This window comes from Zosterops lateralis, assembly GCF_965231275.1.
Source record: "Zosterops lateralis genome assembly, chromosome: 5".
Taxonomy (NCBI): Eukaryota; Metazoa; Chordata; class Aves; order Passeriformes; family Zosteropidae; genus Zosterops; species Zosterops lateralis.
In genome coordinates this window covers 58,045,570-58,055,588 of record NC_139766.1, presented here as the reverse complement: position 1 = coordinate 58,055,588, position 10,019 = coordinate 58,045,570, and the positions used below count along the sequence as shown (strand labels likewise).

The 10,019-nt window shown below is 37.4% G+C and overlaps 1 protein-coding gene across 3 annotated transcripts in view; it reads right to left on the bottom strand.

Annotated features, from left to right (window-relative positions):
• Positions 1 to 3,503: 3,503 nt before the first annotated feature.
• Positions 3,504 to 10,019, bottom strand: part of GAB1 (GRB2 associated binding protein 1) — a 100,908-nt gene continuing 94,392 nt past the window's right edge. For 2 of the 3 annotated variants that reach the window (XM_083861666.1, XM_083861668.1), the window contains exon 11: positions 3,504 to 9,952. In XM_083861666.1, coding sequence (XP_083717792.1) covers positions 9,794 to 9,952 — 159 coding nt within the window. In that variant the 3' untranslated portion in view covers positions 3,504 to 9,793. The remainder of the gene's footprint in view (positions 9,953 to 10,019) is intronic. The other variant, XM_083861667.1, reaches the window with a different exon arrangement.

The window sequence follows — 10,019 nt, the reverse complement described above, 5'->3', positions numbered from 1 at the left end:
ATACACCTGTATTCCAGCAATATTCACAAGTGCTGTCAGTGTAGATGCAGTCCCTGAGTGCACTCCACAGGTTTGTGAAGCTGCATCTTCCACATCCTGAGAAACCATTGTAACCTGGAATGTAGGAACAAAACAGAGCATCCTAATGATGATTATTACCACCTTCATTCCAGTGTCTTTTATTGCAGACATCCTTTAACATTTTTTGAAGTTGAAATTATTAGCTTTGACATTTCCAAAAGATTGTGTCACTTTGTTTCTGCCAGAACTACTCAGAATAATAAATTCCCAGAAAATCTCAATTTTTCTAGAATAAGATTTCTCAGCTAATCACAAATTTACTGACATATTTTCCCATTCCTCATTGTCATCTCTTATCACAGATGAAAACTCAGTCCCTGAGCTTTGCTAAATGCTTTTCTCTCTATTCAGGGACACAGCTTGAACTTTTAAAATACATGCAGCAGCAAATTACACTTAACTGTGTTATTTTAGCCACCTATATTCTTCCAGCAAAGCCTTGTGTCCACCTGCTGTGCCTCAGCTCCTGCCCCCTCTCCCAGAGCTGCTCCAGATAATGCAGTGCTGTCCATGTGGTGAGGAGTGTAGGTCAGGGTGGGAAGGGAGCTACACTCCCCCTTTCCCATTTTTCATTCTTTTGCCTCCTCTGCAAAGCACACAAACAAAACCACACATGGAGAATCACTGGTGAAGGAAAATGGAGTAGAAGGCCGTTAGGAAGAAGTCAGGTATTTGGGAAGAGCAGTGAGGATGTTTCAGCACCTTCGACATCATCTCTTACAATCAGAATAAAACTGACAGGTAGAGTTTGTTTTGATGGAGAAGGGAGAAAAGCACAACCTCTGCCCAAATCTCATTGATCCTTGGCCATCCAGCAAAATAAAACAGTGCCATGCTAAGGGGTGAGGGTGTTGCCATATTTGTGTGCTTGGTATCAGAAGAGGTAAACATTCACCTCTACTTCAACAGGCAAAATAATTGAAAAAAGTCTTGCCAAAAGTTAAAGGCTCTAAATTTCTTTTTGAATTTTCCGAAGTCCTGAAAGCAGAGCAGAAGACTGTGCAAGAAAAACCCCAGAAAACCAAAACTGAAAAAAGACCCCACCCAACCACAGCAATCAAACCAAACCAGGCCCCAGAAAACCCCAACCAAAGCAGGAAAGAAGAGTTTCTAAGTTAACATGACAATATTCATGAACACACAAAATCATAACAGTCCATACAGCGCCCAAATATGAAAACCTTAAATTGAAAGCAACCAGTGGCATAAAGGCATGAGTTCATGATAGACATTACTGATGTGCTGAACACCTCAAATACACAATAAAGCAAGAAATCCCCCCTCAGCCAGGACCAAACTCTAGAGAGAGCTAATTATTAACATGCTTACGAAGTTAGGAAAGAACAGTTTAATTACAGATTTTTGTCAATTCTCTCGGGTGACACGTCTTTCAATTTTGTTGCTTAGTTGTGCAATAATAACTTTAATTAATATTCTTTAGATGTCTCCTTGTTAGACAAGAAACTGAAACACCACAAGTAAGAACAACTCTAAATGATACTATTAGCTTCGCAGCAATTATGCCAATAGGTATTGCTGCACATATATCAACACTGTAAATCTTCCCAAAATTTGGGAAACTAAAGGAATGAAACAGAGTTATTTGTGGTTGCTCCGTGAGACATATGGCAGTCACTTGGGTTCAAGAGGCTTAGAAAGGGGTGAGAGCTTTGTTTGCGTTCAGATCTTAAGGGGAGGGTTGTATTTTTATTTTTTTTTTAGTTTGCAATACCAAAGCAAGATGCTACCCACGTGAGATGAGATACTGCCAGTTTTTCCAGTTCCAAGGCGGATATTGAGCTGGACTATCCCATGAAGATACAAATACAATTAGACTTATTTCAAAGCCATCACTTCTGTTACTGTCCCTTTTCTTCCAGCCTCAGATTAACAGTGCTACAGTGCTGCAGGCAAGAGGTGGTGCACACACACACACACACTCAACAGTCAACAGTCAAAGAAGCTATCAAAATCATGATACATCTGTTAAAAAAAAAAAACCAAAAACAAAACCAAAAACAAAACCAAACCACCAAAACCCCCCCCAAACCCTCTGCCCATCAGCAAAGGTCACTGTCATCAGCTTCATCATAACTGACAACACACTGATTTCCAGTATTAAAACCCATCCCCCACAAAAAAAACCAACACACGCAAACAATACCATATATTAATTTCAGTAGATTCCTTAATGCAATGGAAATGTTTTAGAGTTTACCACATGTAGGTGCATAAATTTCATCCATGTGCTCTTTAAATTTTGAGTACCATGATGTTGAGATTGTTCAAATTACAGTGTAGCCATCCTGGTAAAATGAACATTTCATAGAAAATAAGCAGCCCTGACTTCATCTTCTGTGCTTAAACAAACTGTAATGAATATTTGTAAGCCTCTGTGTGCCTGCCTTCAAAAAGCAGAGTACAAAAATAGTGACATGTCAAGACCAAGTCTTTTAAATTGTGCTCAACCACAAACCAGAGAATATTTGGTAACAGCAACATGGCATGCAGATAGCATATCAGACTCTGCTTGTGCCCAGTTTAAAACAAGCTCTTTGATCAATAAAATTTACCCATTAAAAAAAAAAAAGACCCCATATGGAGTCAACTGTTGATACTCATTACAGAAATCCTCGAAGAATGGAGATTCTGTAACAAGCAGCACTCTTGCAGAAAAAAAAACCCAGAATGAATAAAATGCTTTCAGATTTTATTTCTTTGCTGCTATGACTGAAAAGACTCAACCAAAAGGCAAATATATTTTTTTTTTCAATCTGTAAAACACATTTTTGAAAAAAAATTGCACAAACACCTTATTACACACACAGATCCTACTCTGGATTCTCCTCCCTCTCAGCAACCAGGTTGTGCCCTGGCCCTGTTTCCTTTCATGAAAGTCACTCCTCACCTTACAGTACTGCAACCAGAGGGAGACAGGGCAAGGAAAGACTCCTTTGGAAAACTTACTTCCTCCACCTATTGGCACAGCAGTTAAACCACTTGACTTACAGAATCACAGAATAAACTAGGTTGGAAGAGACCTTTGAGACCACCAAGACTTGCTCCTGCTGCTGTTATTCTTACAGCAAAAAGGGACTTTAAGAAGTTGGATAGTCTATAAAAAGGGAAAGATAGGGATAAATCTGAAAAAGAGGTTTTTAAAGCAAGACATAATACTTTATTTTTTCCACTTTGAGTACATGGGCAGTTTTATCCCTTAAGTAACACTTCTAGTTGGATTCCACATGTACACAGGTATATCTGCCTCTACACCCAAATGTCATACATTGATGCCTCTGCCATGGCATCTTAATCTGATTTTTATGGTTTTCTTGCCTTTCTTATGCTGCTGTGTTTCTCCTCAGTTGTGATCTGGGCCAGTGTAAGTACTGTTCCCCATACTTAAGTACTCAGGGGCTTCCAACACAGCTTTTATTGCTCAAATGGTGGGCTCTCATGTGTGCTGTGGACTCTGGTTGTTTTGTGCCACATGTATTTCCTAAGCCCTTGGTTTTAGACATGAATATGCCTCTTGTATTAACCTATAGCCTCTGCTTTGTATACATCGTCTGAATTCCTTTCTGCAATAGTGATTATTCTGAATCACAACTGAGATTTGCAACATTAAAAAAACCTCCTGCTTACTCACAAAAAACAGAGCAGCTTTTATAAAAGTAATTGGTTTTCAACCCTCCTTTAATTAAAGAGAATAGTTGAGGGGAAAATCATGTCAGAAAGACACAGGAAATCAAACTAAGACTTCACCAAATAACTAAGTATCCTTGAGAAAATGTACCAGCATTTATTCAGATCATTATGATACAGGGGATATAAAAATTACTAAGAAAAAACTCTGACATTGTGTGTGCGGAATGGATAATTTAAAATAATTTTAGGGGCTTTAAAAATTTTGTTTGGGTTTTCTCAAAGCAGAAGAACATCCCATTTACAGAACAATAACTGCATGCTTCATTTCAAGTTTCCATCCTTATTCACCTACTAAAGGGAAATCTCAAGATCTGAGAACTATCCATTGGAAATTTATCCCTAAATTTAAAATGTTGTTGGGAGCCAATGTTTTCTGATCCTTGATCCCAGACTTTAAAGATGGTCCTTCTCCTAGTACACCAAATGCTGTACAAAAAATACAGACCTTAAATATCAAAAAACTGAGGTGAACAATAGTATTCATAGTGAGATACAGCACAGCTCTCAAAGGGTAGTACTGAGTGTACTTGCATCACAATCCTAAATATTATCCTATTCATTTTACACAAAGGAAACAAACCCACCAACCTTCTCCAAAACTAAATTTTTGCTTCAACTCTTGATATTGTTTTTAAGCAAACCCCTTTTTCAGAGCTTGTTGGTGCTTCCCTGGTACTGGTCATGGGATCTGTGTCCCAGCTTCTAAGGTGAGCACTGGAACTGGGGGCAGCTGCACCCCATGGTGTTTGAGGGGATCAGAGGCTAAATCCTGGTCCTGGGTGGCTCCTTTACTTTTTTCCTTCTTTTTAAAAAGTTCAAGGGCCAAGTCGGTTTTGTGTTTCCTCATATTGGTTCAGTGAGTAGAGCTAAAGGCAAAAATGTCTTAAGAACCATCACTTCTTTCATTTATCGAGGACAAAATATAGTTAAAACACAAAGAAGTGTTTTTTGAATTTAATTCCTAAACTTATATTTACATAATTGAGTAGAAATTAGATTTTGAAAAAGTTCTTGAAACTTTCACTTACTTAGAGGACATTAGTGCCTTGAATATTAAATTCTTCTCCTCAAAAGATCCTAAATGAATTTGTGTGCCTGGGGAATTTGTACTCTATTACACATAATGCTTTTTCAAATGCTGCTCTATGCCTAACTGGAGATTAGGGAGCTTAACTCTAAACACCATTTTTTCCCAACACTTGGGTTTCAATTATGATTAATTTTTTAAAAAATAATTAAATATGCATACCATGATTTATAGGTATTACTATGAAGATCACCTCAGCAGAGGGTTGAATCACTGTTTTGATGCAATTAACTCCAGACTCTGAGGTACACCAGCAGGCCAGTCTGAGGCATCTCCAAACTCCCAAGCCTGCATCCTTCACTTCTAACACATAATGGAAAGAAAAAAATCTCAAACGTTTCAGCTAGTCCACATAGTTTATAATTGTGCAAAAACCAGCACAAGTGGACAGAAGCAAGTAGTGATTCCTTCCTCTAAAGTATATTCCCTGAAAAGTACATAGAAATCTGAAAACTTGCATATTTTAAAGTCTGATAGGAATTCAGGGAAAAATAAGGCATATTCATATTTTCCTCTTCTTCTGGCCTTCTGATTAAAAAAATCAAGCTGTCTGGGTACCTTGTGCAAGCCTCCCCCACACATTAAGCCCAGGACCTCAAACATCATTTATTAAAATCTTACTAGGATTGGCCATTCTGAAAATGTGATACACGTTTTCTTTTTATTTCACTGCAGATATAACTTACCAGGAAAAGGCTTGGCAATGATGAGAGATCCGGGGAGAATTTTCAAGGGCGAATCATGATGATTACTACAAGTGCTGGCTTATAATTGCAGGAAAACTTTGAGAATCTCCATTTTACCAACTTGGTGTTTTATCTTCTAAACTGTACAGGATTTTTTTCTATTCCATTTTAGCATATTAAAGTTAAATATTTTGTGTGTGTGCACAGCAGATTACACAACTGTACACTCAGTTGACCTGCTTATAAAAACACTGAAGCAAACATAGATCATCCCTTTCAAATAAAACAAAATTTTCTTTTCTATACCATCTAGAAAGAAAACCACTGGCACCAGCACAGTCTAACTCTGTTTACCTAATAACAAGATGGTAAAAACCTTTCAACTGCTCATGCATCCAATACCTGTTCTCCCACTCCTACTACTGAAAATTAACATCAGGGCTGAGAAACCATAAACATATTCTGGAAAACTTAAAATGTCAAAGATATTGTTCATAACCCTCTCAACATCTTTTCTTTGTAGCCCATTCTGCACCTTGTCAGGCTGAGAGCTGAACTCAAAATGTTTCTTCAGTTAAAGCAAAAAGCCAGAAACCTCAATGCTTGGGATTTGGTTCATCTAGACCCAATCAATAGAATGTTTTTGTGGAACACTTATTACATTAACTGTGTGATAGGTGCTGGAGAAGCACCTTTTCTGTGATCTTGGGCCATATTAGTATCCCCAAGTAATAAACAACAAGAAATTAACATTTAAGAAGCATTTTGGTACAATACACAGAGATCAAGAGCAGATGTAGGAAATATGGAGGATAATCTCCAAATTAAAGTTCACCTGTGGATAGTGCTGACCTTCTTAAGACCTAGAGGTATGAAATAGTTCAACAGATGAAGTGGCACTATTGCTGTCCAAATTGCACACTGATATTGTATGGCAATACCTTCTCCTTGAGCAAATAAACTTCCGTTCGCTTTTCCTGACACAAACATCTACAGCTAAGGAGGGAATGGCACTTCTGTGATAAAAATCTTGCTTGGCTCATAGTGTACTGTGAAAGCTACAGAGGTGCCCATCACTCCCTAATTAGCTACAAGAAATAGCTAATTACTAAATTCTACATTACCTAATCAAAACAGCCCTACTGTAATTTGTCTGTACTCCCTAAGTGTGGCACTATGTCACAACTGTCATACAGGAATGGATTGTTATTATTTTTTATATAAATACAAATGTCAGAAAACAAAAAAGACTAATGATCACATTTTCACCTTTTTGAATGTCACATTACAAAGTTTTAGTGGAACAGAGCAACTGTGTTTCCACCTGCACTTCATGAGGTAATAGTGATTATATCACAGTGTGTAAAAGTGTGGCCATTGGTACTTACCAGATAAAAAAATGTTCACATCACACCATGGAACGATACCAAATCACCTCTCATGTCAATCTTAGTGCACAAGGCACCAAGTTTTCTTTTGATTTTTAAGTGCAAGATGTTGTGTACTTGTAAAACACATATTGCACATATATATATTTGCAATTTATAATGACATATAAAGCAATGAAAACTGTATCTGCAACTGGTAACATACAGTTTGAGTGAAACAAGGAAAAACTTACCTATTTGAAAAAAGAATACTTGACAAACAACACTGACAAGTTACTTCTGTGGCAATATCTACTGGAGTTTCCACCAGCTTGCCTCCAACTAGAGTGTCCTCACAAAGCTAGTAACTGGAAGTGACACAGGGCTGATATCAGCTTCACTTGCTTTCTACCACCTACAACTTTAGGAGTCACATTTTCAATTTTATATTCACATCCTGAGACCATCCAAGAGCTCAGACAGATCTGCTCTGTAAAGCCCATGTAGCTTCACTGGTGAAAATGAGATGTATCATCAAAAATTAGTATCACACCTGATTCTGAACATACCATGGACAGCATGTAAGTATGGAAAATGCAATACTGGAATATGGGGGAGAAAACTGCTTAGAAATCTAATTAAGGAGAAATTATAGACTGCTACCTAGAAAATGTTACACTATCTGTACAGTGTGGAAACTGCTGTTTTCCTTAACAAAAGAAAGGGGAAAAGCCTAAAAATTGAGAGTGGATTCTCAATCATGATGACAAATAATGCTGTGAATCCTGCCAAATTTTAAATGAAGAAAGAGTAAGTGTAATCCATAAATCAGTGACTGATATCAGCAAACTTAGAGCAAACCCACCTTCTATCACTAGCTCAGCAAGAGAGGCCACCCTAGGAGACTGATTTTTTCCTGGCTCCCAGAAGAGTGGGAATTCACATTATTTGGCTTCTTGTTGCAGGGTCTTAAATCAGAGATTGATGTTAAAAATTGTTCTAGCTATAATTTGTTTTTTGTGAGGTAGTGGGAGGTAATCTACAATTGTGACAAAATGTGGTTGGTATCCAGGCACTTTCCCAGACACACTGACATCCGTTTGCTGTTTCACAGGACAGAGTTTACACATCAAAACCGAACAACTTGATTTATTTAAAATTCACCTCAAAATGCATTGTGTTTAGTTTCTTTTTTTAAAATGAACATTCAAAGCATCAAAATATTACTAATTTAAAAAGAACCTTTGTTAAGAATAAGATAATTTACATACTGTAGATTGTGGCTGTGAGGGGAGAGAAACAACCAATGGTAGATTAGGCACAGTACAAAGGCCAACATGCCAGCAAACAATGCAGCTTTATGCTCAACTTTTAAATGATCTGGACAAAATAAAACAATTGGGCAGGAAAATGAAACCAACCACTTACTTGAGGGCATTTGTATAAAACAAAAGTGTTAGTAAGTTTTCTATCTAGACCTAACTCATTCACGTGTTTAAAGAATTCTATCTTCTTCCAAATAACAAAAAATGTTTCTAAACCAAGGCAGATTATTATTTGGAACTGGCATAGTAAAATAAAGGATCACAGTATGCAGAGCTTAAATCCTGTACCAGGAAAGAGCAACAAGTGGTTTACAAGGGGATTATTTAGGTATATTATCTAATTTTTAAAAACAGAGATATAAAATATCAGTTGCATAGGGATTTAAATATAAGGCCAAGCAGGAGATTAAAGTAAAATAGAGCTCATAAGAAGGGCACTATGGTGTTAAAACATAGTATTTCCACTTGAATTAATGTCTAATTCAAAATCACAGTATTTTGCTAGTACTACAAAAAGTGAACGTCAAACTGTCCCATTAATCTTGAACTGAAAACTGACATTAGAACTTCTAAACAGTACAAAACTAAAGCTCATTGTCTAAACCTGATCAGTGTATTAGCACAACAGTGCTTGGTACGTACCTGATTTATATACTCTACCTTCTGTAAATAATATAAAGGTTATTTCTTGTTAATAAGTGTGAGATCACAATATTACTGCATGCCATCAGTGGTTTGCAGGCTTACTTGACATTTAATTATTCAGTCTTTGAAAGTGTAAGATCCTACCCTGCAGAATCTTCACCCATTGAACACAGAACACTGTCATTAATAAAATACAATAGAAGTTCCACCACTAACAACTAACATATAAGCCAGGATTTTAGGTCTAAACCCAGTACAGTTCATTATTATTACTCACAGCAATTTTTTGTTAGGAAGGTAACCTGTAGACTTCCAAATGATCTTGTGTGCATTAAATATAAACAAGTGTGTAACTAACGGTCGACTCTTGGCATTTCAAGTAGATTATTCAATTGTGAAAGTATTTCTGCAAAATCAATTTTGAGTTGTTAAAATGAAGTTCAAATATTAATTTCCATATCTACATGTAGCTTAATTAACCTAAAATTGTAAGGAATAGTAGTGTGAGGAAAAAAGAATTCTCCAGCTGAATTAGGCATTAAGGTACACTAACTGGGAATACCTGAACCAACATTGTAACTGAAAAAGTGCATAAACACAGTAATACTACAAATGTGTTAACTACAGAACAAAAGGTTTTCTGAAAGCTAAGTGGTATTATTTTACACGTTATTTACAGGCTGTGATTTTTCCAGACACCACAGAGCCAATTCATGATCTTAAAGTTCCTTTGATATATTCAAAGTGTCCTTTGGCTTCCATCCTATCTCAGTGAGGAGCTGATTCCCACCCTGGGGAATCAGGTACTGTACAGCCAAACAACACCGCCATTGTGGTTCTGTGTTTCTTCAAAATTCACTTCTTTCCGTTCTCCGAGGACAAGGCAGTGTGTTTTCACTTGACGCTTTTCGTGGGCGTCTCGGACTCCGTAGACTGCCTGCCGTCAGTCCACGCCTCCCGCGTGCTCTTCAGGGCCAGCGTTTTCTGCTGGTCCACCACAACGTAATCCACCCTCTCGTCTGCCACGCTGCTGCCCGAGCCACTGCTCTTCTTCTGGGAACAGACAGAAACAATCTCAAGTCAATTAACAACAAAAAGACAAGGGGAGTCCCAAACAGAT